Source organism: Gallinula chloropus, assembly GCF_964237585.1.
Source record: "Gallinula chloropus genome assembly, chromosome: 7".
NCBI lineage: Eukaryota > Metazoa > Chordata > Aves > Gruiformes > Rallidae > Gallinula > Gallinula chloropus.
In genome coordinates, this window is record NC_140092.1 from 24,282,558 (window position 1) to 24,310,211 (window position 27,654).

A 27,654-nucleotide genomic window follows, 5' to 3' on the forward strand; every position below is an offset into this window, starting at 1 on the left:
CCGATCCCGGCATGCTGCGCGCCCGGCGCCCGCAAGCGGCTTACCGTGCGCCCCGAGGACTACAGTTCCCGGCGTGCCCGGCTCCGCGGGGCGGCCCTATGCAAATCCTGCCGGCGGTCGCGGCTCGGCGCTGCTGGGCGTGTGGGGATCGCAACGCGGGACCCGGGCGGCGGGACATGAGCGAGCCGCCAGCCCGCCGCCGTTAGCCCGCTGCCGCCGCCCAGCTGCGCGCGAGCGCCAAGATGGCGTCCATGCTGCTACAGACCTGCGGCCGGCGGGCTTGCCGCCTGCCCCGGGCGCTGCGCCGCCAGCCCCAGCTGGGTGAGGCTCCTCGCTGCCAGTCAGGCGGCGGCGGGTGGGGGTGAAGGGCAGCTGCCCCGCGGCCAGGCCAGGCCCGGCCTTGGGGCACGGTGCGGCCGCGCTGCCGCCCAGCCCGCGAGGCCTGTGCTGGCGGCGGTGCCGGAGGCCTGGTGGAGGGAGGGGGAAGGGCGGGCGGAGGCGGCGACGACGTCTGGGGGCTCCCGGTGTGGGCGGAGAGGTCGTTGCGGGAGGGAAGGGCTGCAGCGGGGCCCTGGCTGAGTCCCCGCCGTTCTGTCTTCCGGGGTCGGCGGCAGCGGGCCGGGCCTTGGCGCGGCGCTTCTCCCCTGCCGCCCTCGGCCCCCTCCCGCGGCGCGGCTCGGCTCCTCCCGGGGGGAGCTGCTGGCGGACCCGGCGCGGGGCTCCGAGCGCTGTCCTTGCTCCCCGGCTGCTCTGCCCGCGCCGGGCAGCTCGTCTCTTCCCACTTACTTCCCTGCCGGGGTGGTTGGAGGGGACGCTTTCCCCTGACGGCAGCACGCGTGCCTCACACACGCCGGCTGCCTGGGGAAGAAAGGTGCGGCCCTGCCCGCCTTGTCTCAATATAGCTTGGCTCTGCACTCGTGTTGTCACTAGTTACGTGCTTCTCGGTACACTTTAAGAAGATACGTGAAGTTATTAGGCCATAGGAGGAAGGAAATCTGAATTTGCCTTTTTTGAAGTGGCTTTGAAAGCTAGTGAAAACAAAAAGGAAAGGTAGTGCTTTATGCTGTTGCCGTTGCTAATCAAGATTATGTGATAGTTTGGACGATGGAGTTTAATGACAGGAAACAGCTGATGACTTGTGACGTGGTTGCTTTTTATGTCCCTGAGTTGGAAGGGCAGGGGTTTAGGGAAGAATGAGCAAAAGCTTAACAGGCAATGGTTTGTCACCCCTGCTTGTCACAGAGGTGCTGTCAGTGAGAACAGAGCATCTGCGTGTTCAGATTCCAGCAACCCTGATCAATTGTATGTATGCTGCTTCACTTTGATAACTAAGCTGACTTCTTGGTCAGCAGTAATCACTCAATTGCGGTAGCTTCTTCAATATTTATTTAGGTTCAGCATGTACAGTGACCTGAACAAAACCTTGGAGTATCTTAACCACTCAGTTTATTTAAAACAGGGAAGAAGCGCATCCATGTGCCTTCAGATTAGATGGGAGCTTTGTTTCTTGTGGCATGGCATCAGAAGGAATGCTAATGATCATTACAGTTTTGTTTGTTATAAATTTTACTCCATGTGAAGGGCCTTTTTTGCTGAAATACTGGGAAAGAATCAAATGCTGTGATGAGCAATGCCTACCTTACATTCAACACTTTTATTTGGAGTTAACTGCTTTACTTAGCTCATCTTCTTTACTTTACCTGTAAGTAGTCTAAGATTAAGTTAAAGCTAAGTGCTTCTAAGAATCCTAAATGTTCTTCCTGTAAAGATCAGGCTGTTAAGTACTGCAGGCTTATTCTTCTGTAGGGACTTCATGTTAGCCTTTTCTTTTTTAAAACTCAAAACATAATAACAGTACACAGCTATTCTACCTTTAAAACGTTGGTTTTGATATTTCATTAAAAATGAAGTTTCTAGTTCTTTTTTCTGAGGATTATATTAACGTAGTGCTTTTCTGACACTATCATCTTTCTTGCTTCCAAACCAAGTAATCCTAACGCATGTTTCTTAAATGAACAGTGTTGGGCAAGGTAAGCTGCATTCACCTCGTTTAGATGCTTCTGGATATCAGTATTACCCTAGAAGCATGGAGTGCAGACTTTGCTCCTTTCAGAAGAAAGTCTGTGTTCTGTTCCAGGCTTGCTCTTAGGTACATGGTTAGAACAGACTCTGCAAAACATAAAGAGCTCTTGTCAGAACTGGCAAAGTTGAAATTAAGTTATTCTGCAGTCTTTTGGTGAAATGATGTTTCTGTGTGCCTGTTCACCCTCCCAGTGGCTGTATGACAGGAAATGTTTCAGTCAGCATGTTTTCTTGCGGTAACCTTAGAATCTTGTTCTTTGGACCCTTCCTTAGTATTAATTAATTTTGTTGTAGAGGGAAAAAAATAGTAAAGCAAAGCTGTCTTGCTGTTAAGTTTTTTTTCTAAGAAATTCCAAGCCAGTTTTCATAGCCAGAGCATCCCTCTTTGTTTTAGAGGCACTTTTCCATAGCAGGTAATGTCCTCTACTAGTAGGACTCTCCATTTTGGCACATAGGCTTTCTGTGCTTCCATGCTCCAACTTGTCCCTCCAGACTTTGAGTACCTCTCTATCTTGATCAGCTGTTCCTTAAAGTCAGAGATGCCCTTCTGAGATGGCTATCCTCTTTGGTCAAGGAATTCAGCTGCTGATCTCTCTGTAAATATTGCAGAGTATCATAATGTCTTCACAGATTCTGAGGGGAATCTTAGTCTTTGAGCCAGAGAGACACATTTTCCCCCTGGCTCTACTTGAGAGGCGGTGAGTACCTCTTAGAGCTTGATATGACTTTAGATGGGTAAATCCTTTTCCTTTGACAACATCATAGATTTTGCTGTCTTGACATCAACACTCACTTAACATGGGACATCCCTTCAGTATTGAGATTTTTCTTTGATAAGTTATCGGTTCCCTCCCTTTCCATACCTTCCGATTTGCCTTACCTGATGTTGGAGAAACCTCTTTTCCTCTAGTAATTAGGCTATTTTGGTGGGCAAAGCTTTTGGTCATCAGCAATGGGTGCTGTGTTTTCTCAAATACAGCTGTCTACTTCAGGATCTGTCATAGGCTATATCTTAGTTTTGATGGTGGAAAAGTTGACCACTAGCCCCTAAAATGAGCTTCCTATCCTCCTGTCTCTTGGGATTGACCAGGATCCATATGAGAGAGAAAAACCCACTCTATGGCTTCTTCATCCCATCATCCCACCTTCCTTTTTTTTTATTTTTTTTTTTTTTTGTAACAGTGATCTTCTGAAAAGATTGGCCAAAAAGAAGGAAGGCATTTTGAGTCTTGCTTGTATGATCTTCCTTTGCTCTCTCCAGGAGGCTTTTTGCACTTGGTATCGGCTAGCTCTTGTGTTATTGCAGCTAGGTATTGATACAAGATTTTTTTTTTTTAATTTTGAAAAATTTTTTTGGAAATTCATTCTTTTCTGGTGGGCTTGGGGATGATTTTCAGTGAGTGGCAATTTCGTACAGCCCCTAGGTAGTGTTTTAGGTAGCTGATGGTGCTTCCATGGTCAGAAGGCTTTCAGGCACGGCCCTTTATGTGAACTGGCTTTAGACAATTTGTCATTTAATAATCATCTCAATTTATTTCCAGAGCGGGTGCTGCTTGTCTCTGCACCTGGACAGAGGATACCCATATATAGGTGTCAGTCTTCCTTGTGGACTTTATTAGTTGTTATTAGGACTGATTCTGAGTTAGTGTTTCAAACAAAATCTGAGGAGCACAGTGTTTGCTGGAAAGTTAACCTTTCATGTTCTTTGGATCAGTCTCATGCCCTTCAAGACAATTTGTATCCTTTGCAGAGAGTCCCAGGGGTAGAGCTATTTTTACCAGGTGCTAATCAAAATGGACAGCAATGTATTGAAACAGTGGTGTGGTTCCACCTCTCTAATGAAGTGTGTTTAGGTTGCCACTCAGATTTTATTTGTTGTCCTGCTTAAAAACTTAACCCCAAAACAAACAAATCAACAGAAAACCACAAATGTTTTCATCCTAAATACTTGGCCTGTGTGCTGTTTGGATGAGGTAACACTGTTCTGTTCAGGAGACATTCTGAAATTAATGTTTGCTTTCAGTGAAGTTTTTGTATGATAGAGTTGCTTGTCTCAGGGACTTGGAAACCTGTCTTTGGGCAGTTGGACAAGTTCTTGTCCACAGAGTTTGACAATATGCACAGACAGTTTGTTTGAATGCTTACAGAGATGTCAGTCGTGTTGGACAATTGCTTTGCACCCATTTTCTTGGTTAATTTTTTTTTTTAATCCTGTAAATTGGGATTACTGATTGAGAGAAATAAGAGCAAGGCACCTGCTTTGACTTGTGTTGGAACAGAATGAGGTATTTGGCTTCAGTACTTCATATGGTTATTGTAAAAGAAGAAGAAGAAGAAAAAAAGAAGTGTTGGATGTTTGTGATGCACCATGATCCACAGTGTGAATGTGCTTATTATAAACAGTGCATCATAAGAAGTTGCTGTTAAGCAACATCAGGTTTGTGTTTTCAGTAGTAGCCATTCCTAAGGAAAGGTTGATCTTTTAAATCACTTGTTTGTGTACAGTTCACTGTATGGATAAAGGTCTTCCTCGTTTCCAGAATTAATGCTGATCATTATTTTTCTAGGTAACTTAGGAGATCGGGCATGTCTTAGCTGTGCATCCTTGAGGCTGGCAAACAAAATGTGAGTAAAAATGAACTTTTTTGTAAACTTGGAACTGTACAAAGCCATCAGTTAGTATGCTATAATAGAATGCAGTTTTATCTTCTAGGCAAAGTTTGAAAGTGTAGGCTCCTGCTTGTCTTCTTAACAGATTAAAGGGAGTCTGAGTATTGCTTTCTTCACCTGCTTGGTTGTGTGTGGATGAAAAGTGAGATCTTCCTTTTTTCACACATTTCTTCCTTTTTTGTTTCACTTACAATATGAAAGCAATTGAATATTAATTTTGTTCTTGAATGATTTCCAGTGGTATCATGGGATATTGTGGGCTTCTTGAGTACTTCCTCTGGGAGTTTCATAAACATTCAGTCACAGTTTGAAAGACAAAGTAGAGGGTTCAGTTCGGAATGTAGATAGATCACTTGAGTTGCATCTTCATTAAACCAAAGTAGTTTACTGTATATTACAGCCTTGGGTGAGGCTTTGCTAGGAGATGGTGTCATTTTCTGACAGTGAATCCAGCTGCTGTGTGCTCATGTGGAACTTGAGGAGTTGGATGTTGGCAGAATCTGTTCTCTTCCTGACCTGGCTCACAAGGCACACCTGTGGATATGAATTTTCTGATGTCTTTCCTTGGAATCTTAAAATACGTATTTTCTTGCTTGTTTACAGTCTTAGCTGCTCAGAAAAACAGCAGCTGTTCCTCAGTTTCCAAAGTTTCCATTTCAACATAAGGATGTGACTCTAGACATAACCCTCTAGTACAAAGTAATTTCTTTCTTTTTTTTAGTCATGTTCTGTATCACTTACTGTATAATTAGTTATGAGAGGGTTTTTTTAATACATGAAGCATTTTAAAATCTCTTACTTTTTAGTAGATTGTTGTATGAAGCCTCTCCCTTGGAAAATCAGAAACTTACTGCTTTAAGTCTGTTGTTTGAGCAGCAGAATATTAGGACAAGGGCAAAAATTCTTCTTGTTCTTTTGAGAAGTGTATTTTTTTACTAAAAACTGCTGTTGATGTAATGTTGCTGCTTAAAATAAAACAAACTGGTGCCCACACCCCACATGACAGAGATCCAAAAGCAAGGGGCACATTCTGTGATATTAGTTATACAAGTACTGAGGACAGCTTGGGATAGAAGTTCAGTGCCTGACCTCCTGCTAATGAACGTGTATTTGGAGAGACACATTTCTTGTGACTCTTTCCCCGTGGACTCAGAACCAGTTCTGCTGGCAGAGCTCCCTCCTCCTGCATGGAGAAGAATATCTGTGTATGTAGGTGCAACTTGGTCTGCAGGTCTGAAGTTCTGCTTTTGGGAAATGACTCTGAGTCAGAGTGGATTGATTTGTGCAAGTGTTTTAATCTGGGTTTGAACATGTACCTAATTTTCTTAAAGGAACCATAATTCTAATTCATTTATATCTGTGCAAGTGTGTACTTTACCAGCTAATCAAGAAAACTGCCTGTGTAGCTCTGTATCTTTCAGCAGCTGTCTGGCCATTGAATTGTCAGATGCTTAAATTTTTAGTTTAAGGTAGAAAATAATTATAATATGTCTTTTTAAAAATAGTCATTTAGTAATTTTTTTGTTTGGAGCTCTAGTTGAATAACACTAAAGAGATAAAAGCATTAAAGTGATTTCAAACTATTAGATGCATGTGATGATTAAGCTTAAAAAGTCCTTCTGGCTGAAAATTGGTGAGACTAATGCTTCTAAGTGTTCAGTAAGTGATTTTTTTTCTTGAAGTGTTGCTCAGAGCTGTGGAGCCACTGAAGACAAATACACATTCTGATTTTGGGTCGGTGGTACGAGGACTGAGTGAAGAAACACCACCGGCCATTTCTGTCCTGTAGACAATTGAATGCTGCCATTTCAGTTTGAGGGACACCTAATGGAACTCATTTATGTACAATATTTTCTCTTTAGTCACATCCTTGTATAAAAGCGTGTGCAATCCCACTTGTGTGTGAGTAGATCTCTGTGTGTGTGTAGTAAGAGTTTGGGGTGTTTGAGCAATGCTTTCCTTCAAACTTCAGTTTATGTTTCATTAAAGGACAAAATTCTGAATAGGGTAGAAGAGTGTTGGTTCTGTGTGCCCCAGCTCAGAACCACTGTGAAAGTTTGGGCAAAAGTTACTGTTGAGAAATGCCATGCATGGAGATGGTAAAAGAGAAATCCTAATGAAACTGGATTTCTCTGATGGGAGTTCTCTAATTCATCAGCTGTCCAAGTCAACAACTTCTATGTTTTTCTCCAGTGTTTTATTCAAACAGAAGAAATAGAAGGGGGTTTATATTACTTGCTTATTTACAGATTTATTTTCAAATGTAGCTTTCTAAACAGAAAGTGCATCCAGTTGCTACTCTTTAATTGGAGTAAAATAAGCTACCTTTTTAAAATTGCTTAATGGGAAATTCTCTACAGGTAATATTTGGGGTTTTTTTTGTCAGCCAAGTGTTACTTTCAGGTCTAGACATCGATCTTGAGAGTCAAAAGTGTGTTGTGTTTTTCTCAAATGAAACCTTTTATAAATACATAAATTCATACAACTATACAAATATATTGTATATAAATAGCTTATGATCTCTTACTAATTCTTGAATGCTTTTTTTCTTTTGAAGGACTGTACATTTTAAATATTGCACTAATGTCCCTCCTGTTCACGCGTACTCCAAAAAAGATCACTACTGTTGTTGGACTAAAGGATCTGCCCAAATACACTTTACCCTTACAAGGTTTTCTGGCTCATGGACGCCACTTGCAACTGTGGGTATTTCAGGTCCTCAGTATCTTCCAGTTAGATGGTGGCATTCTTCACGTCCTCTTCAAGATGACTCCATAGTTGAAAAGTCGCTGAAGTCCTTAAAGGACAAAAACAAGAAGCTGGAAGAAGGAGGTCCTGTATATAGTCCTACAGAAGTAGAAGTGGTGAAAAAATCTATTGGACAGAGGATTATGGATGAACTGAAGCACTATTACCATGGGTTTCGGTTACTGTGGATTGACACAAAAATAGCTGCAAGGATGCTGTGGCGAATACTGCATGGAAACACTTTGTCTCGTCGAGAGCGGAGACAGGTACTGACTTCATACCAGTCTTGTCTGAGGGTCCTTAGTGATTGCTCCACCTTATTTGAAACAAGTTGGTTCTTTCTGTTGTCTTCTGTTCTTAGAATTCAAATTGCTAGGTATGTTTCCCTCCTCCTCTTCCCTATGTGGAAACTAAAAGTTTTGGATGTGACACCAAGACATTTTAGTCTTGTTCCCCATTATTGAAGATAAATTTAATACTTCCTAGTTGGAACACCAGAGCATTCTTCTGTTTTGTCATTTGGACAGCAGTTGTGGTTTTTTCAAGTGCCTGTCCACGTGCTACATGTGTGTACGCTGTCACTTTCTCCACTTTTTTCACTCCAGCTGGAAAAATAGAAGGAAAATGCTTCTAGTAAAGATTGGATTTATGCCAATTCTGTTTTTTTTCTTTTTTAAAACAGAAGCAAAGCTGCAGGCTGAAATTCATGATTGATAATCAGATTTTAATTCTATATCAGTTATAAATATATTTGTGAGATAACTTTAGTCCAAAGAAGAGAATTTGAGGAAAGTTTTGGTTTTTCTTTATGGCATGCAGCTTGCATTTTTGAAACTGTTAAAATGCAACTGACAGTTTTAAAGAAAAGAGAGGGTATGGAGATGAGAGCTGGAGTGCAAAATGAGCGTGCTTTCAAATCAGGATAACGTACATGTATTTCAATAGTAATTTCAGTTTGTGGAGGAAGTACCTAAGTTTATTCAAGTAGAATTAAAATATACATGGATACATGTGAGCTTTTGTACATAAAGACATCAAAATAATAAGCTGGTTTAAAACTGGGATAGTTTTTAAAATATTTTGAAAGAAGTCATTGGTATCCAACTTGACCAGTTGATTAGCAATATATCTGATTTAGTACTTCTCAGTTTACTGTTTTTTAAAGGCAAGATGTTTATACAGATAAAATACTCAAGTCTGTCTTCCTGCTTTTTTGTGTGTGTGTATGTGTGTGTTGCTGAAAAAAGTGTGCTGGAAGAGAAGTTGGAGAGTGTAGAGTGTGTGTACTCTGGCAGTAGGAGTGAATAGTGCTGCTTGCAGTCACCGTCTGGTTCCTTACAGTCGGTACACAGTATACACATTGTGTTAGTCTCACATCTCTGCCTTCAGAAATGGTGTTAAATGATCCAGAATATGAATATTTTCTCACTGTTTTAGTCATTCTCTGGTTCAAATTAGGTACAGAGTTGAACACTTCATCTGTAATGAAAAAAAATAATAATCACCCCTTAATGCAGTACACAAAAGGGGTTCTTTTCCTATCTTTGCAACAAAAACTGTTCAATGCACATGTAGACATTTTCAGCTGTGATTACATTTGGTCCGTGGCTACAGCAGACCTGGTAGATGGTATTTAGTCTTAGCATCTTCATGCTGCTTATTTTTGCCCTCTTCCTTATGCTGGTATGAGTATGTTTGGCAGCTGATCCAGCTGAAACATTGCTCAGCAATAAATATAATGGTCTGTGCTGACACAAGAGAGGGGGTTATGTTGTGCCAAGAAAGAGTAACTGAGGATAGGTGGGAATGAGGACCACAGAACTTCCTGACGTAGCAGTTCTGGCTTGTGCTGGCTTATTGAGAGCTTTGGGAAACTTGGAAAACCCAAGTGAGACAAATTAGTTAATGTTTTAAAACAGAATCAGAACTCCTCCAGTGGCAACATGGGAACCCTGTTTTTTCCTGCCACTTTCATGTTCACTGAGCCACGCTTATGAGAAATTCCACAAACAACAGTAAAATATCTTGGAAGTGTTTTTGCTGAAAAATCAGGACTGTATTCTAGAAGGCATGAACCTTTACAAGTAATACGTTATCTTTGAATGCACATATGTTATTCTATCAATAGATGGAATGTTAAAGGTGACAGGGAAGAGGAACCTTGCTCTGTCCCACCCCTCCCAGTTTGATGCCAGTGCCAGCAGTAGATGCCCAGAGCTGGGACAAGGATCACAGGGCAGCAGGAGAGCACCCAAAGTGCAGCACAAAGGAATTGCAGCCAGTCAGTCTGCTTTGTCAGGGCTCAACTGAAATGCTTCTGTGCACATGGGGAGTTGGAAACGTGCACACACCTGCAGGGCTGTGACTGTATTGGTATCACAGGGACATGGTGGGATAGCTTCTGTGACTGAAGAGTTGGGGTGGAAGGATAGAGGCTCTTCAGGAAGGACAGGCAGGGGTGTCACCCTTTATGTCAGTGACCAGCTGGAGCACGTGGGGCTCTGCCTGGGGATGGACGAGGAGCCTACTGAGAGCTTATGGGTCAGGATTAAAGGGAGCATGGGGACCAGTGACTCTATAGTGGGGGTCTGTTACAGGCCACCCAATGAGGAATATGGAGTGGATGAGTCGCCGTGTAGCAGATAGGAGAAGCCTCACATTCAGAAGCCCTGGTCCTCATGGGGGACTTCAGCCACCCTGGTGTGTGTTGGAGGGACAACATGGCAGGGAATAAGCACTCCAGGAGATTTATGGAATGCATTGGTAAGGCTTGTCTCCAAGTGACAGGAGCCAGTGAGGAGATGTGCTGTGCTGGACCTTGTTCTCGCTAACAAGGAGGGGCTGGTGGGGGATGTGAAGCTCAAGGGCAGCCTTGGAAGTAGTCAGGATCCCCAGGGCAGCAAGCTCACTATTCTGGAGAGCAGACTTTGGCCTTCAGTATTGATTCCCCTATTTTAAATAAAATAGAGATTTATTGTGCACGTATAAATTAGTGTTTACATTGACATAGCCTTCTCTTACCTAGTGATGCGTGTGTGTCTCTGCACAGTCCCATGTAGAAGACACAGGAAAAGTAGTTTTAAGAGCTACAGTAATGTTGATTTTTTTTTAATCTAGGTTTTGTTTCTTCTTTACATGAAGGTAGAGGATTCTGGTCTCTTAGATGGAGTTTTAGTGGTCTTGGAACCCAGGGTCAGTGAAAAGCAAACCAGTCAACAGCTGAAGAAACCCCTTTAAGTGTGCTTTTTAAAAAACTTTTACCTTTGTTTCAACACAGTTCTTTTTTATCGCTTCAACCTTACATTGTAATATACTGACTGATTTTAAGAAGTCTTCAAGCTTTGATGCCAGTTTAGCTACAACTGTGCAAAAGTTGCTCCTGAGCTTTTAAAAAAAGTAAAAAGGTTGAAGTATGTGCTGCTTTAAATGTCCTAAACTGCATATGAACTGACAGCCCTAGAGAAGGCTTATCTTCACGCAGACTGACAAATGAGTTATTTTTGCCTGCCCTTTCCTTCCTCTTTGGAGGCAATAATGGAAAGATATCCAAGTAACCTAACCACATGAACAAGCAATTGCAGCGTGGCTAATGCAAGGCAGCTACTGCTCATGTAAACTAAAAGTCGTGTCCAAAATTCTCCTGTACAGTTGCTGGTAGGGCTTGGATTCAACAGGATCAGGTATCCTCACTTGGGAGCGAAGGCGGGAAGAAGTAAAACATGGAAAATATGACACTGCCTGTTACAAGTTAATTGCTCCAGTGCTGCTTCCTACAGCAGGGAAGGTTCAGGACATGGAAGTGAAATGCCAAACACGATGGAGTTTATGGCAAGTAGATCAGCTTTACCAGCTCTTCAGCCCTGCAGAGAAGGGAGAGTGGGCTGCATGAACTGCAGCAACAGAGAGAGAGCAGTCACATTTTTTTGTGTGTGTGGCTGCCAAATAATGTGTGTGTAATTGTGCACCATTGTATTAGGTTCCTGTGCAAAGTTGTTTTCCTTGAGTTACTGGAGGGTGCAGTTTCATGATTTGTGTAAGCTGATCCAGGGAAGTGCTGCTGTGAAAAAGGCCAGTCCTGCTCAGTCCTTGAATCAAGTTTTCCTCCATGCAGTGTCCCCCTACACCCCATACTTTTTAGTTTGCACTGATCCTTTTTTGCTTGTCTGTGTATGTATTTATGGGTTGGTTTTAGCTGAATCAGTGGTAGACCTTCACACTCTGGCTCCTAGTGTGTGTTCATGACTCTTGAGGCATTAACTCAGGTTAGCATTAGGTTGGCTTAATCTGCCTGTAAAACTGCTTCCTTAGAGATGGATTTTGCCTGGTACAAATACTTGCATGCGCTGTCCAGAAAGAGATGCTGAGCAGAAATGGTCACTGTACAGCACTCTGTTGAAATTTTGGAGTTTTTCTTCTTTAAGGAAAATGTACTACTTCTGACTTTTAAAATTTTCTTCCAAACTTTCTTATGTATTTTTGAACTCCCTGGTAGTCATTTATTTTCTATTGTTGGAATGAATGGAAACATCTTTGAGCCTGTAAACAATGGACCAAAGCATCCCTTCTGGGAAACTGATTTTCTTACATACAAAAAAGATGTTGAGCTTTGGATCTGTGGAGTTTGTGCATTCCTCAGGCTCTATTTGTGATTTTGCCTAGTTTTATGCTAAGAAAATTATGGTTGAAGTTATACTAGTTCTGTATTCTAGCAAGGTCAATGTATTTTAGAGATGTGCAATCTGCACTAGTTGTTGCTGCTGTTACCCTGGATTGGTGTGAGCTTTGGGGAGGGGGTGGAAGGGGAAGCATGTATTTATTTTGTGTAATAGCATTTATGTTGTCAATTTTTGTCAATCATAGCTGTGTTTCTCAAATCCTCATGTTGAATGTCAGTGCGGTGGCCATAGTATATGTCTGACCTTGGGCCTCTGATTTAGGAACTGACAGTATTCCCAGTAATCGGTGATTTGATTTGTAAAACGAGGTAGAGTGAAGCAAGATCTGCGCTCCCCAATATAACCAAGCTATGAAACTTCCAATGAGTGCTGAAATGTTTGATTAGGCACTGTACAACTAAATGTATACATTTGTGGGAAACTAGAAGGACAGCATTTCTTTTATGCAGTTCAGGACTCAGTAATGAATGCATCGGCCTGCTTCAGAGCATTACTGCTATAAAAAAAATAAAAATCTACTGAGCTGGGCTCATTACCCTGGATTTAAATGTACATTACAATTGTTATAGGGCAGAGGGGGAGGGATCTTCCATTTTATTCTTGATTACTTAGTCCATAGTAGCTCATGCATGTAAGAAGCAGTGGAGCACAAATAAAGATGAATAAAAGAAGTTAAGCAGCTTTAACAACAACAAATGACCACCTCCTGTTTTCAGGTGCTTTTAAGAGGTTTAAATGAGATACTTGTTCAATAATCCTATTGAGACACAGTGAGGCTTTTGAAATACTTTCTTCAGTGTTGAAAACTTGTGAAGCTCTGGCACTCTGTAGCACACAGCAATATGAAGAAGATACTAAAAACTGACTTTGTCACATCCTTTTTCTGTGTTATTTTAAATTTCTTTTGTAGCAAATATATCTGAGGTTAAGTGAGAATGTGTATGATTATTCTAAGTATTTTAAAACAAATATTTAAAATGTTACTTAGCAATTGTTTTTTTTTTTCCCCTTCTAGTTTCTGCGAATATGTGCTGATCTCTTCCGCCTGGTCCCTTTCCTAGTTTTTCTTGTTGTCCCGTTTATGGAATTTCTGCTTCCAGTAGCTCTTAAATTGTTTCCTAATATGCTTCCTTCTACATTTGAGACAAAGTCTAAAAAGGTAAGTGGGTCTGAGTTTATAATCCAATAACATGCTCTGAAAAAATGAGAAATTTCCTCAGTAAAGAAATACGAACAACTCTAAAAAAATAGATTATTTTCTTCTTCAGTATTGGAGGAATGATTTCTTGTCTTAATGATCTTGCTGTTAATATGTAGTAATGATCCAGTGCCTTCCTGGTTTACCTTTTTATATGTGCCAGGTGCTTAACTATCAGGGCTGTAAGTTTCTCTTTTGCTATCCTCATTTCCACTTTTCTTTCTGCTTTGTAAGAGTCACAGAATACCATGAAACTTTATTTTTCTAGATTTATATTAAAATAGGCAGACTTTAACATTTGTAGTCCTTATTCTTAGTGCAAGGTGGGTTTTTTTAATTAATATTTAAAATAGCCTCTTACTTATCGTTCTGCTTAAATTTTGGTGGGGTTTTTTTGTTTGGGTTTTTTTTCCTCCATAGAATCCTGCAATGGTTTGGGTTGGAAGGGTCCTTAAAAATCATATAGTCCAATCCCCTGCATGGGCAGGGACAACCTTCCCAGGTTGCCCAAAGCCCCATCCAACCTGGCCTTGAACACTACCAGGAAAGTGTATCCCCAGTGCCTCACCACCCTCACAAGGAAGAATTTCTTCCCAGTATCTAATCTAAATCTCCGCTCCTTCATTTTAAACCCATTGCTGCTTGTCCTATCGTTCCATGCCCTTCCTTGTACAGAGTCCCCCTCCAGATTTCCTGTAGGGCCATTTAGGTACTGGAAGGCTGAGTAATGCCAAGAGCCTTCTTTCCTCCAGGCTGAACAAGCCCAAATTAGCCTGCCTTCATGGAAGAGGTGCTCCAGCCCTCTGACTATGTGCAGGACCTTGCACTTGGCTTTGTTGAACTTCATGTGGTTGGCACAGGCCCACCTCTCCAGCCTGTCCAGGTTTCTCTGGATGGCATCCCTTCCCACATTGCAGCATGTGGACTGCACCACACAGTTTGGTGTTATAGGCAAACCTGCTGAGGGTGCGGTCAGTCGTTTAGAGCTTTGTAAAAACACACCCAAAAAGCCCCACAAGTTCCCACTTCCAGAGCACAAGAGGTTTGCATGAGGCTCACACGTAGTGAGCCCCCAGTGAGTCACAGATAAAATCAAACCTGCCTATAGTTGGCTCTAAGTAACCACTACTTTCTAATTCTGTGATCAATTCCTCTTCATTTTGATGAGATGCCATGTAGGATTTCTGTGCTGGATACAAAGGTTGGTAATTACCCAAACCAGTTAGTTAGTTTCTGTCTTTTTGTTACTAATTCAGAGGGTGAATGTTAGTTTTAGCAGGTGAAGCTGCTCACACTGCATTTCACATTTGGCATTGCATCTCATCGAGCTGATCAGCCTATTTTCAGTGTGGTTTGGGGGTCCTTGGTAATAGGGAATGTCATTTTGTGATGTGTGTGTTACAATAGAGGTACTCCACATAACTTGTATGAGAGCAGCAGAAGTGGTAATTAGTGCACATATTCTGGAAAGAAGGTTTAAACTGAGTATTTTTTTAACAGGAGGAAAGATTGAAGAAAGAATTGAGAGTAAAGCTTGAACTGGCTAAATTCCTTCAAGACACAATTGAGGAGATGGCCTTAAAAAATAAAGCAGCCAAAGGAAATGTTACAAAAGATTTTTCAACATTCTTTCAAAAGGTAACGATTTAAAAAAATACTGATTTTTCTCTTCCTACCAAAAAAAAAGTGTGGTGGTTGGTTTGGTTCTGTGGTATTCAGATGCCTTTATTCTGTCGGACTTGAAGAAGCAGGATGTAATAGATTTTTTTAGGATAGATTTCTTTTTTGCAAGCAATACTTCAGTGTGCTGAAGTTTTACTGTTCTTAGCTTTGGTATTCTAGTCGGTGTTTTCACTCTGACTCTGAAAGAAGTATATTTCTGCTCATGTTGTTCTCTTATTTTGTTAATAAGTTAATTCTGACATAATAAAATAATGCAGTCGGTGGTAACCGACTTCATTATTGTGTAGTCTTCGAACTCTTTTTGATCGTTGGGTGGAAAAAGTGATAGAAAGGAATTCTTAACTAATTAACTGATTAAAACAGTGGAGGGAAAGGTAATGTATTTGTCAAAAAACTATGCCTTTAAAACCAGTTTTTAAGTGCACAGTTGCTATTCTGCTGAAATCCTTGTGTATACTCTTCGGATGCGGTACAGTCCGAGGTTTTGCTAGTATGGGAGTGCTGTGTTTTGTGCAAAACTTTTCTGTTTGCAAACAGCTTCTGACCAAACGTGAGATCTCTGCCTCCCGTGCTGATGGCCTTTAGGTTTGTGTTTCCTTTTACCTAGTTGTAGGTAAGGGAAAGGTATTCCCCAGGGAAATGAAAAATATCTTCTGAAATCGTCTCAGGATAGGATTTATCTCAGTCTTCTCACACTTCTGATTTCTGGTAGTTGTGGGGCTATTGAGTAAGACATGAAGCCAATGACCATCACCAAGTGCTTTGTTGAAAGTAAGAGTGTAGTCCCCTCTTTTGGGGAGAGTATGTATTTGCACAGAAAAAGGCACAGAAGCCTGGGGATTTGCAGACCTGAACTTTGCAAACTGATGAGCTAGCTTGAGCTTTTCCTGTTTGTCTGTGCTGAGAATAAAGTTTTGAAAGGTGGGGTAGGAAGATCTTGTTGGTAGTGCCCTGCAGGTTGCCTCAGATTATGTTGGTAAGTTTTGCTAGTTGGTATCTGCTTGCAAAGTCCATATGCTTTGAAGCTTCTATGCAGTCATCTGTTTCTGTTCCTTTTCACCTGCAGAAAATGTTAAATGGTTACAGCAGTTAGTCGCTGACGTACCGATGCTGCAGATTCTGGGAGCGTGCCACTGCCATGCTTCACGTTTGGAACATTTCATGTACTTCTGAAAGAACTGCTACTGAGAACTTATATTTGGCAGTTAATTTCTGGGGAAATAAATGACATTATCATTCCACATTTGCTGGAGGAAGTCCCAAGTTTCTCTGATGACTAAAAAGTTTCAAGCCCTGCATTTCTTATGTGTGGGTGTGCTTCTTACAGCTATACATTTCTCATTTGTGTCATGGAGACAAACTTTATTGATGCCATTTCACTGGTCTAGATAATAAATGTCAGAGCAAGATGAAGCCTAAATGTTTCCCACTCTTTTGCTGTTCTTTTATAGCCGCTTCTGCAGTGCAGTATTTGATGCTACGGGAACCATTGAGAACAGGAGTAACCTGTTAGCTGCAGCATTCCAGAATTGAGCCTGTGTTGTTCTGTAGCTAGTGACATACTAGACAGTTTCGGTTTGCACTCTCAAGAAGCATATGCTTGGCTCTGCCAAAATTCAGCTTTGAGGAGGAAAATAGTTTTTGTATTCTTAAGATCAGTTTTTGGCTCCCATAGTGAAGGACCTGGTGAAGTTGAACAGCAAGGCCTTTGACCTCTCTTTCTCTCTGGTTTCTCTGCTACACAAGTATCCTGGAGGTTAATAGATTCAAGACAGTCTTGTCTTCCAGACTTGTATCTTTTCCTGTACTCAGTAGCTATTCACTAAAAGGGTAATAAATCAGGCTGTAGGTAATGTTAGGGTTTCAGACTGTACTTGATGTTACTTAGCTTGTGCTTTCTTCACAGTGCTTTAAAAAATGTAGAGAGATCAGAAAAGCAGCTTTTTGGATATCTAGGTGCTTACTGTTCAGGCTGAATGTGCTAAATGAATGACTGTGGGTACTTCATTGCTAAGTTCTGTACAGTTTTGGATTCAGTAATACCACTAATAAGCACTTGATAGTATTCTTAAAATAGAAAAATCAACATTTATACAGGTGGTAATGTTTTACTATGACCTGATGAGGCTAGAGAATGTTTTGGGTTTGGGGTTTTTTAGGGTGTTTTTTTTTTTTACTTTGTACTGTTATTTCTGCTTCTTGTGTTTGGATTTAATTACTGTGAAGGGCCAGTTGACAGCACATAACTCAAACTTAACTTTGCATTTGCACAAGCAGTTACATAGAACCTTCCATCAAGAAGGATGGAGATTCCTTTTCCAAATAGTGGTTTATACTTTGGAATAACTGCATGTACAAATGTATTTGCATTCAGGAAGCAAAACAGTTTTGTTACAAATGTGGTTGTGGAGAGAACATAGGTAAGTGTTGAAGTGGCATTTCATTTGACACCAATGTCACAAAATTTTTGCCGTTGGTCGTATTTCTCACTTTGTCTTCACAAGGTGATGCTTTCAATCTACTTTTATGTTTAGTAATTATGGTACCAGAAAGAATACTTGGTAGTGTGACTTCAGTAGCGACTATTCATTTGCTCAGATAGAGTTTGGGGGGGATTTTTTTTTTTTTAGGTATCTGGTGGCAGTGCCAGCAGAAGTATCTCGTTCTTGGTTTTGTTTGGTTTAAGTATATTACACAATGTTGTTGGAAACTATCAATGCTGTCAGTACTTTTGCCTTTTAGAGTAAACAAGTTGTAGTGGTTTTTTTTAATTTCTTCCATGTCCTATTTCCCATCTCAAAAGTGATGCAAAGAACATGATAAATGAGGAGAATATTTTAATTGTTCAACATAATGCCTAACTATAACATTTGTTTTGACAAACCTGTGTGTCTGTGTGGTTTGTTTTTTTTTTTAACAGATCAGGGAAACTGGTGAAAGACCTAGCAATGAGGAAATCTTAAGGTTCTCTAAACTGTTTGAAGATGAGTTGACTCTGGACAACCTAACCAGGCCTCAGTTAGTGGCACTTTGTAAACTATTGGAGCTTCAATCAATTGGGACAAATAACTTTCTCCGCTTCCAGCTGACCATGAGGTTGAGAAGCATAAAAGCAGATGACAAAGTGAGTCATTCTAAATAGGCACTAGTTAATCATTTTGACATGTAAGAGTAATGTGTATGTGTGGATATATACGTATGTCTTTCTAGCCATTTTTCTTTCTTTGTCTTCTCTTACTTTTGCACTTAGAACTAAAAGGCTTGAAGAGTTTAAAATCAGAAGTGTCCTTTTTTGTAAAGAAAAAGTTTACTCTTTAAATCTACTATTAATTGCAATGAAAGTGATTATGTAACATAGAAAAACATTTCTATGAAATTTTAATTTGTAGGGGAGCTGATAGAAATACTAACTTTGATTGATGGAGCTGTTAAGACTACCCAACAGTGTTCAGAGTTGAAAAATCTTAGGCTGTTTTGTGTTATCGCAGCAGCCTCTAGCGGCCGTTGTAAAAACACAAACTTCTGGGAGTGCATTGATGGTGGTTCTTAAGTTTTGAGCTGTTATGTGTTAAAATTTGGGATTTTTTTATGCTTTACACAGCTGATTGCTGAAGAAGGAGTTGATAGCCTGACTGTTAAAGAGCTGCAGGCAGCTTGTCGCGCCCGAGGAATGAGAGCTCTTGGTGTGACAGAGGAGCGTCTCAAGGAACAGCTTAAACAGGTATGTTTTGGCAGGATGGAACGTGCTGATGGAGCTTCAGTTGCTAGCTGTGATTTTTGTTAAGATTGAGAAGCCCATTTGCTTCTGTTCTCATGAAAAGCTTGGCTAAAACAGTCCTCCTTGTTATGTGTGCTGTGTAAGTATGTAGGAGTAGTGGGTTACTGGCTTTGGCCGTGATCGTTTGATGATGCAGACAGATACTTAGACTGCAAGTGTATTTTGTATTTGTTTAAGTTTTGGCATTGTGTATTACTCTGTAAATTTCCTTCTAGTAGATCAGTTCGTTGTCTTTTAGTGTTTGGTTTAGAGGAATATGTATGGAACAAAACACTTTTGGAAACTTTCTTGAAATACTTCTAACAAAATACTATTTAATATATTTCAGTGCAGTTGCTGTAAATCTTAGCTGCTTATAGCCTGAGCTCCCTGTGCTAGGATATATGACTGATAAGTAGTGATTTAAAAAAAAACAACCTGGGTTTTTGTGTATGCTTGGCTTGAAGTGTAAAAAAAGAAAAAAATCCAGAAGTTGTGATTTGTTTTATGTATTGCATTTATAGTGGCTAGATCTGCACCTGAACCAGGAAATCCCGACTTCACTGCTTATTTTATCCAGAGCCATGTATCTTCCAGATACCCTTTCTCCAGCTGATCAGCTGAAAACAACACTTCAGACACTACCAGAGAGTGTTGTAAGTATTGATCTTCATTACCAACTGTCAGTATTGTCACTGAATGTCTGCTTAGAGAAAGATGTTCTTGGGATTTTCTGTTGGGTTTTTTTTCTTGAGGACCTAAACCATTATTGGAGTTCCCTTCACACACAGAAGCTGGCTTATATAGGGAGGAGTCTGAGAATAAAGTAAATAAAAGGCAATAATAAGTTGTGTGCCAGTAGACAGTAATAGCATAAGAAGATTTAGAATAAGCTTGCTTTTACTGATGTATAAAACACTCACCACTCCAGGCAATATAAAGACATTAATTATGAAAATGTTGATGCTGATGTGTAGATGTCTTACATTACTTTTAGGCTAAAGAGGCTCAGGTTAAAGTGGCAGAAGTTGAAGGTGAAAAAGTAGATAACAAAGCACGTCTGGAAGCAACACTTCAGGAAGAGGAAGCCATCAGGAAAGAAAACGAAGAAAAAGAGATGGAAAGAATGTCTGAAGCTGCAGAGAAAGCCAAAGAAGCCATTCCAGTTGCAGCCATGGTAAGCTACGTTCCCAAGTGCTGAGAAACAAATGTCAGTGGTGTAAAAACTGGCATGTTATGAGTTATTCCCTCTGCTCTGAGTCTTGCCTGCAGCTGGACTTTAAATCCATGTGTGGAAGATGTGGGGGAAATACTAAAACAGTCAGCAACCCAGAAGGGTTCACTCTGAAGTGTAAAAGATTGCCTCAGCCTTAGTATCTTTTGGTTTCTCTTCTTTCCTTTTAATTAGAGTAATAAAAGAAGCCTTTTTTTATTCCTCTGATGGTTTTGTTTGGTTTTTGATCCCTTACCTATACTTGATATGTAATTCTTCTTACCTTTGGCTCTTTTTATTTGTCATGAGCCTGATAAGGTCATTGTATAATACTTGGCTATAAAAGTTGCTGGTCTCCTTGACTGGTGAATTAAGGCTCATGTGCTCACAGGCATAAATCCTGAAGTGCAGTTGGGTATTTCTGTGTGAAACTACCCAGTATGTTGCAGTTTTTTAATGTTGTCTTAAAAATGTTTGCATCTAATTTGGCAACTATTTCTATTTTGAAGAGGCATTCTTTACTGATGGTAATACAGATGATGTTATACTTGTCTTAATTAAAACTTCATGGATCATTCAAATTTAGAAAGAAGTGGAATCAGCAGTAGACCTGGAAGCAGCTGCTCTGCAAGTTAAAAAAAGTCAGGTGACTGTGGATACCGAACAGGAGCTGGCAAGGGCAGATGCGGAGATGCTGAAAGATACAGCACCAGTATTGGAAGGCATCAAGGTAGTCTGGATAACTGTATGTTTTTATACTTTTCAATGTAAAGATTCAAAACAGCCAGGATTAGTTGCCTGGATGTCCTGCAGCTTTTACCCTTTCACTGCATTTTGTCAGTTAAAAGTAGTTAATTAGTAGTTTGCAACTTTTTAAACAAGAATTCAGAAATTAATATTGGTACAAAAAATCTCAGAGTATCTCTGTTACCTATCTGTTATTGATACTAATATACCTATTTTGGGAGTATTTGCACTGCCTATAGATGTAACGGATCTGTGCATGTTTATCTGTGTATGATTAACTTACAAGGAGGGAAGAGAGTATGAGTCCTTTTGCACCAGGTTCCTTGTCTTATCTAGCAGCAGGCCCCCATTTTCTCTTATCTTCCTTTTGGTCCTGATGTACTCGAAACTGGTAAAGGATATATGAAGGGCTTCTTCAAGTGGGCTTTTGCTTTCTTGAACTCATGTCTGCAGGCACTGACACTGTCTGTTCCACCTGGCTTACCTGGCCCTGTTTCAGTCTCTTGTATGCCTGTATGACTTTCTTTCAATGTTTCAGTTGTACTCTGAGTATTATTTGTAGCTGAGCACTTTATCCTTGTCCATAAGGTTTGGTGTCAGGATTTTTCTGAGTCCCAGTGTTATTGTGCAGGAAAATAGCATTAAAGTGGATTTTCACTTTTTCTGGGCAGCATCATTATCTACCTGCTGTTATTATGACATCATTTGTTTACCTTAGAATGCTGCCAAGAAGGTTTTAATGGTAATAATTAAATGGAATGAATCCATGTTGAAATTGTGCGTTTTTTGTGAAGAGTTAGCTGACTCCTGACTGTGTAGCTGGGTGCATGATAGTGCAGGTGTGAGGAATGCCAGGGGAGGCAGGCAAGCCTGAGACCACGTTGTTTTGAAACAGCAAGGATGTGAGGTATCATCACTGCCTGCCAACAGTGTGAGAATCTATGACACAGGGCCACAAGGAGGACTTCCTCAAGAGCCCTAAATGATAGGAGACAAGAAGTAGTAAAGTACTAAGATTAATGTGCTAACTGTAGTTAGTGCTGTGGGATTTTAGCTTTTTTTTCCCCCCAAGTATTCAGTTTGGCAATTTTTATTCTCAGCTTTTTGAGACAAGGGTACATCACAAACTACAGATGTTCATTTTTATTCTTACCAAGGTTGTTGAAGATTGGCTGTTGCTCCAGCTCAGCTTCCTGAACTTCGCTCCGCAAAATTTTTTATGTAATGGATCTCTCCTGTCTGTAGTGAATCATTTCTCAGTTGTTTGGATTTTTCCCCTAGCGAAGGAGGAAGTAAATCATTCTTAAATCAGACAATTAGGTACAGAATTTCAAACAGCCAAACTCCACATAATGAATCACTTTGGCTGAACTTGTTACTGGCGCACTTAAAGCGCAAAGCATCAGTCTGTACAATACTGACTACAAACATCAAGAATCTTGAGTCTGTCTTTTCTGGCAAAAAACCCAAACTCTTTGAGAAAATTCACAAATATATCTTCCATTAATTTGTATGTATTTCTGTTACAGGGTGAGGAAATCACTAAGGAGGAGATTGACATGCTGAGTGATGCTTGCACCAAGCTGCAGGAACAGAAAAAATCATTAACAAAGGAAAAGGAAGAGCTTGAGGAATTGAAGGGTGATATCCAGGAGTATAGTGAGGTGAGGAGTGGGGCATGAAAATTTCTGTCTTTAATATTTTCCATTTCGTTTTGGTTTTAGTTATACCATAAATGGTACACGTAGTTGAAGATTGTCTTACTTGGATGTCTGCTGGCCTGTATTTGGTAGCTGAGTAAATGAGCTTTATACAGACTTTTGTTTGTATAATGTGGTTAGCCTAGTTAAAATCACTGGAGTAGTTCCCACCAGATGAGAATCCCATTCCTCTTATTTCCAAGGTGACTAGATTAGCAGGTGGTGACTAGCAGCTGCATGCTGCAGTTCTTTCTTGTCAAGTATAGATGTCAGTATTACAGATATTTCAAGTTAAGTAAAACTAACCTTGCCCAATTTTATGGAAGACATGGAAAAATAACACTGAAAGGGTGCATGAAAATGTCAGCAGTGTTAAAGTTTATTGTTCTAATTCTTGTTGGCTTTATGTGTTTATGCATTTGCATTTCATTTACAAATGACACCTGTCTTGAAATGCTAGTTGAAGTCAGTAAGCTCTGTTGTTGAGCTTTTGTCTCCTTTGACCATTTATTTTAGGATTTGCAGGAGATAAAAGAGCTCTCTAAAACTGGCCAGGAAGAAGTAGTGGAAGAGTCAAAGGCAAGCAAGCGATTGACCAAGAGGGTGAACCGAATGATTGGTCAGATAGACAAAATTATTAATGAGTTAGAGACAAATCAGAAGACCGTGGATGTAAAGGTGGTCAGTGGTGATAGTCCTGCTGCTGGGTAAGTGACTTGAGAGCACTGAATGTGTCTCTGTTCATCTCCACTCTTGCTTCTGTCTGATGTGTGATTAGCAAAGAATTAGCAATAAGTTGTTTTTTATTTAAAAAATAACAAAATTGTTCTGTAGACTTTCTAAGGTATGTTAACTGTGGGTGAAATGAGGAAGGAAGGAAACAGCTATAATTACCCACTTGCTAGTGCTGAGGGGGTTCTAAGAGTCAAAGCATTGATGAGTATCTTACTATCCTGATCATGGCTGTAGCACTAGCAGTGGTATGGGTGAAATCATGCCTTTAGTCATGTTCCTCATGCAGTAGCTTTGCCCTGTGTCATTGATTCAAAAGGTGCACAGCAGTACAGCAAGCATATTCTTGTTTGTTTTGTAGTGAAGGTGTCTGCGAGGAAAAAAAATAGCAATAAAGTCTGTCTCTGGAGTGAAATGGCAGAACACATCTAGTGGTAGTAAGGAGATAACTTTACATGGTCTCTCTCCAAAAGTTTGCTTCGTTTCAACTTGAACTCATTTGCAGGTTTTCAAAGAAAGATCTTCCTTGATAGTTTCATTGCAAAGTATATCAACGCTTCTTTTCAGTGCTCTCAGGAGACAGGACAAGGGGCAATGGCTGCAAGTTGGAGCACAGGAACAGCAACATGGGGAAGAACTTTTATCCAGTGAGGGTGAGGGAGCCCTGGGACAGGCTGTCCAGGGGGTGTGGAGTCTCCTTCTCTGGAGAGATTCCAGACCTGTCTGGATGCCGACCTGTGCAATACAAGCTGGGGAGCTGCTTTGGCAGGGGGGTTGGACCTGATGGACTCTCGAGGTCCCTTCCAACCCCTGTGATTCTGTGATTGTCCAGGTCTTAATGTTACTGGAGACTCTTTCAGGCAATCCTGTGTTGAACGGTCATATGTTGCGTATTACAGGCACTGAAATACCTAAAAACTGTAACTAATTCTCACAGTTTGTGGTTATGAATGCTGTATTAATCTAGCTTATGCTTGCAGCATTTTGTGTGATTCATTAAGAGAGCTTCCCAGCTCCCACAGTGCCTAACCTAAACAGAAATAAGGATTCTGCTTTTGTTGCTTCCAGAGTTCGTTTTTTCCAGTCCCCAGGGCAAACAGTCGTTTGTTTCAAATTTTGTGTAATAAGATTAAGGCAGCCTTATGAATGGTGCTATAGAGAGGTTGTTGATCAAAACCATCCAAATGTGTAAATTGGAAATACAATGTAGAATCTGCTTGTACGGAATGTACTTATGCTTTCTGTAACTGCATGGGTCTGTGGATCATTTTCTAGGTGATTGTGGATGACTGAAAATTATTAAATACTGCTTGATTCTCAAAGGCTTGGTTTTTAACCTTCAAGTTGTTATGGTATGGTATTACCAAGCCACCAGGACTCAGAAGTGACACAAGTACAGGACATTTAGTGTCCTGTAGTGGACAACTGAAGAAATGCTCCTTGAATAAAGTCAGTCTGTGCCCAGGTTAGGTACAGGGAGGGGATGGGGTCTATATTGATAAGTCTCTTCTGCTGAATATTTAGTGGGTTCACTGTCTCCTGCATTTCAGCTTGACCTGTGCTGAAAGATGGTTCTTCAAACTAAAAATCTATGTAGGCAAGCAGAGGCTTTAGGTTGTAGAAGACAGATGACTTTAGCTTCATGAGATCAGTAAGCAGACAGTGGAAACATCTAAAATCTACTAGTCGCGATGTGAAGTTTAGTCCTTTCTTCTACAAAGTCTATTCCTTGAGAGGAGCAAAGGAGGCCTGTTTCAACAGAACAGCGAAACTGCTAAAGCAGCTAGCTCTTGGCTGTTGTTTTCCTGTGACTTTCATTAACTTTGTGTGGGCCAGCCTCTCTAAATCTGAAAGGGTGACAGGTGCACAGCACTTGTAAATGGGTAAATGGGGCCGGGGGAACAAAGGGCATTAGTTACACAGCCGTGGAAGTATAGAAACTGTGCTAAATGTCATTTCAGATGCTGCCAGATACCTGTGTTTGTGCAGTAAAGCGTGTGGAAAGCGAAAGCAGGAGACTAGTTTGAAATCTGCTTGCTGATTACTAACTCACTTTTACTTTTTTTTTTTGTACTCTGTTCAGAATTATAAATAATTAATGTGTTTTTAAATTGCCTACAGTGTAGTGACTCTCAGTGCTGCCTTTTGTCAACTTTACTCCTTTGGAGTAACTGCTTGCAATGTACAGATTGTGCTTCCTCTTCAGGGAGAATCTCATCAGTATTGCTGAGTTAATTAATGCAATGAAACAAATCCAGAAGATTCCAGAGGACAAGCTAACTAGGATTGCAGAGGCACTAGATGAAAACAAGGATGGCAAAATTGATATAGATAATGTTGTTAAGGTAAGTTTTTAGACTACTTAAATAAGGTTAGCCATCCTCAGGCATTGTACCTGTTTTGACTTAAATTCATACTGCTGTCTTTTGCAAGAGTCTATACTTGAAGCTGGTGAGGTTTTTGAGAATGTATTGTATAAAGGTCTTAAGTGTCTGCAGGATTTTTACAGCTGTTTTTTTATCCTGTGCCTGGTACCCATGTTACCTTTAAAGCTCTAGGTTTGCCTGTATGCACATGTCGGGCTCTGTAAACTGCCATGCTTTTGGTATGCTGCTTAAGTATGGGAATGAGCTTTAGAATTGCTGCTTTGGGAATGCCACTGGTCAGCCAAAGTTTTGACATAATGTCTATAGATACACCTTATGTCAACACAAGAATAGTTTCTCTTGCCTCCTTGTATACCTTAGATATGGCACTGACACCTGTATTTCCTGTGCTTGAGAGATACCAGGTTATCCACTGTTCTTTAAGTCAGTTGTAAATGACTTGTGTTCTTTGGCGGCTTTGTCCTGTTTAATTTTTCAGAATATTCTCAGTGTTTCCTTGCACTTCTCCATTTTCCTTACTTTTTATGTGTTAGGTTTAGAGATGTTCTGAAACTTAATTTCCTTGCAAGTAGTTTTCCTCCTCAGTACATAAATAGCGCTGGAAGGACACTGTGGACAGCTAGAAAATACAGCCTCAGCCTTTTGAAACATGTTTTCCCAGTGGCAGTTGTCTTCCTTCTTGCTGTAAAGAGCTGCTGTGTTCAGTTAGGTTTAGTAACACAGGTAAAATGTACTTTGAGCTCTGCATACAGTGAAGAATAATTCTAGGAGCTTGAGGTATGTGAAGAACACCCTTGTACGAGAAGCTCGATAAAGGAATTTGGAAGCACACTAAATTATTTTTGAATTTTGCTTTCTGAGAGCCAACCCCTCCTGTACTTTTAAGTTTGTGTGAATTTATGTTTTTCTATCTAGTACAGTAGATCTTCTCAGTAAAATAAAACCTATAAAATAAATACTGTTTTAAATACTGTTTCAGCAGGTATGGAATCTGAGCTTCCCATTGGAACAGATATAATACACGGGTCTGTTTTACTAACACTTTAAAATGCGACTGTGTGCTGAGGCCAAAAGTTCCACATAATTTGTTTTAAATTTGACTTTTTTTTAATACTCCTAAAATGTTTGAGGCACTGTTTGTGGTTTGAATTTGTGTTTTTATGCATGAAAATATAGTGGTTTTCTTGAACATGAGAGAATTGATGACCTGTTGTTGTAACAAAGTGTATGAGATGTAAATGCCTCAATTAATTACATAAATATCAAGTAAGCTCTTGATTTCATTTTATGTTCACATAGGTAGTAGAACTGATTGACAAAGAAGATATTGATATTGGCACCAGTCAGGTTGCTGAGATTATGGCACTGCTTCAAAAAGAAGAAAAACTGGAAGAAAAAGAAAAAGCAAAGGAAAAGCATGATAAAGAAGCTGCAGAAGCAAAGAATTAAGCTTCAGAATCTGAAGCTAATCCCAATTGTAACCAAAACCTTGTATATCTTTCTGTGTCTAATGGCTACATATTACTTGAGCTTTTGTGATTATGGGAAGTATTTTGAGCTGATTCTAGTAGTAAATTGTAGATACGTTTTCTGACATGTGGAATGAAATTTCCATTCATCAGAGAAGTGGTTTACTGTCATTCCATATAGATGAAAACAAAATATGCTTCCTTAGCAGTGCTCCTGCCCACAAAAATCATGTATTTGCACTCGTCGTTGTACAGTGATCCATTAAACTTGCAAGTTCTCTGTATAAATTAAGTGTATCTATCATGGAAACATAGAAATTTCTCATTTATCTCCTTTCATCTTCACATGGGGCCGAACATTGCTCTGCCTCTGACTTCCAGCTTTTTCAAATTTTAATACAAGCTTTCCCTTCTGTTACAGCATTATGTATTTTGTAACATGTTAGTGAAGATTTTGTGGCTTTGGTAGTAACTCTTTAGATTGAGTTTTACTTCAGATATCACAAAGCTGTTGCCTCACTGACAGAGAATGTGGCATTATAATCACTTTGTGTTCATGATTCTTTTTTGCTGTTGAAGGGTAAATCAGATT

General features: G+C 40.3%; 1 protein-coding gene across 1 annotated transcript; it reads left to right on the top strand.

Annotated features, from left to right (window-relative positions):
• Window positions 1-242: 242 nt before the first annotated feature.
• Window positions 243-27,582, top strand: LETM1 (leucine zipper and EF-hand containing transmembrane protein 1; the record flags this gene model as incomplete). Its single annotated transcript, XM_084266655.1, has 14 exons — window positions 243-321; window positions 4,650-4,707; window positions 7,310-7,766; window positions 13,192-13,335; window positions 14,875-15,012; window positions 17,978-18,181; window positions 18,659-18,778; window positions 19,339-19,470; window positions 19,812-19,991; window positions 20,614-20,757; window positions 22,304-22,438; window positions 22,991-23,181; window positions 25,413-25,551; window positions 26,893-27,582. The coding sequence occupies 14 exons, from the start codon at window positions 243-245 to the stop codon at window positions 27,040-27,042; spliced, it is 2,271 nt and encodes a 756-aa protein (XP_084122781.1). The 3' UTR covers window positions 27,043-27,582.
• Between the last annotated feature and the right edge of the window lie 72 nt (window positions 27,583-27,654).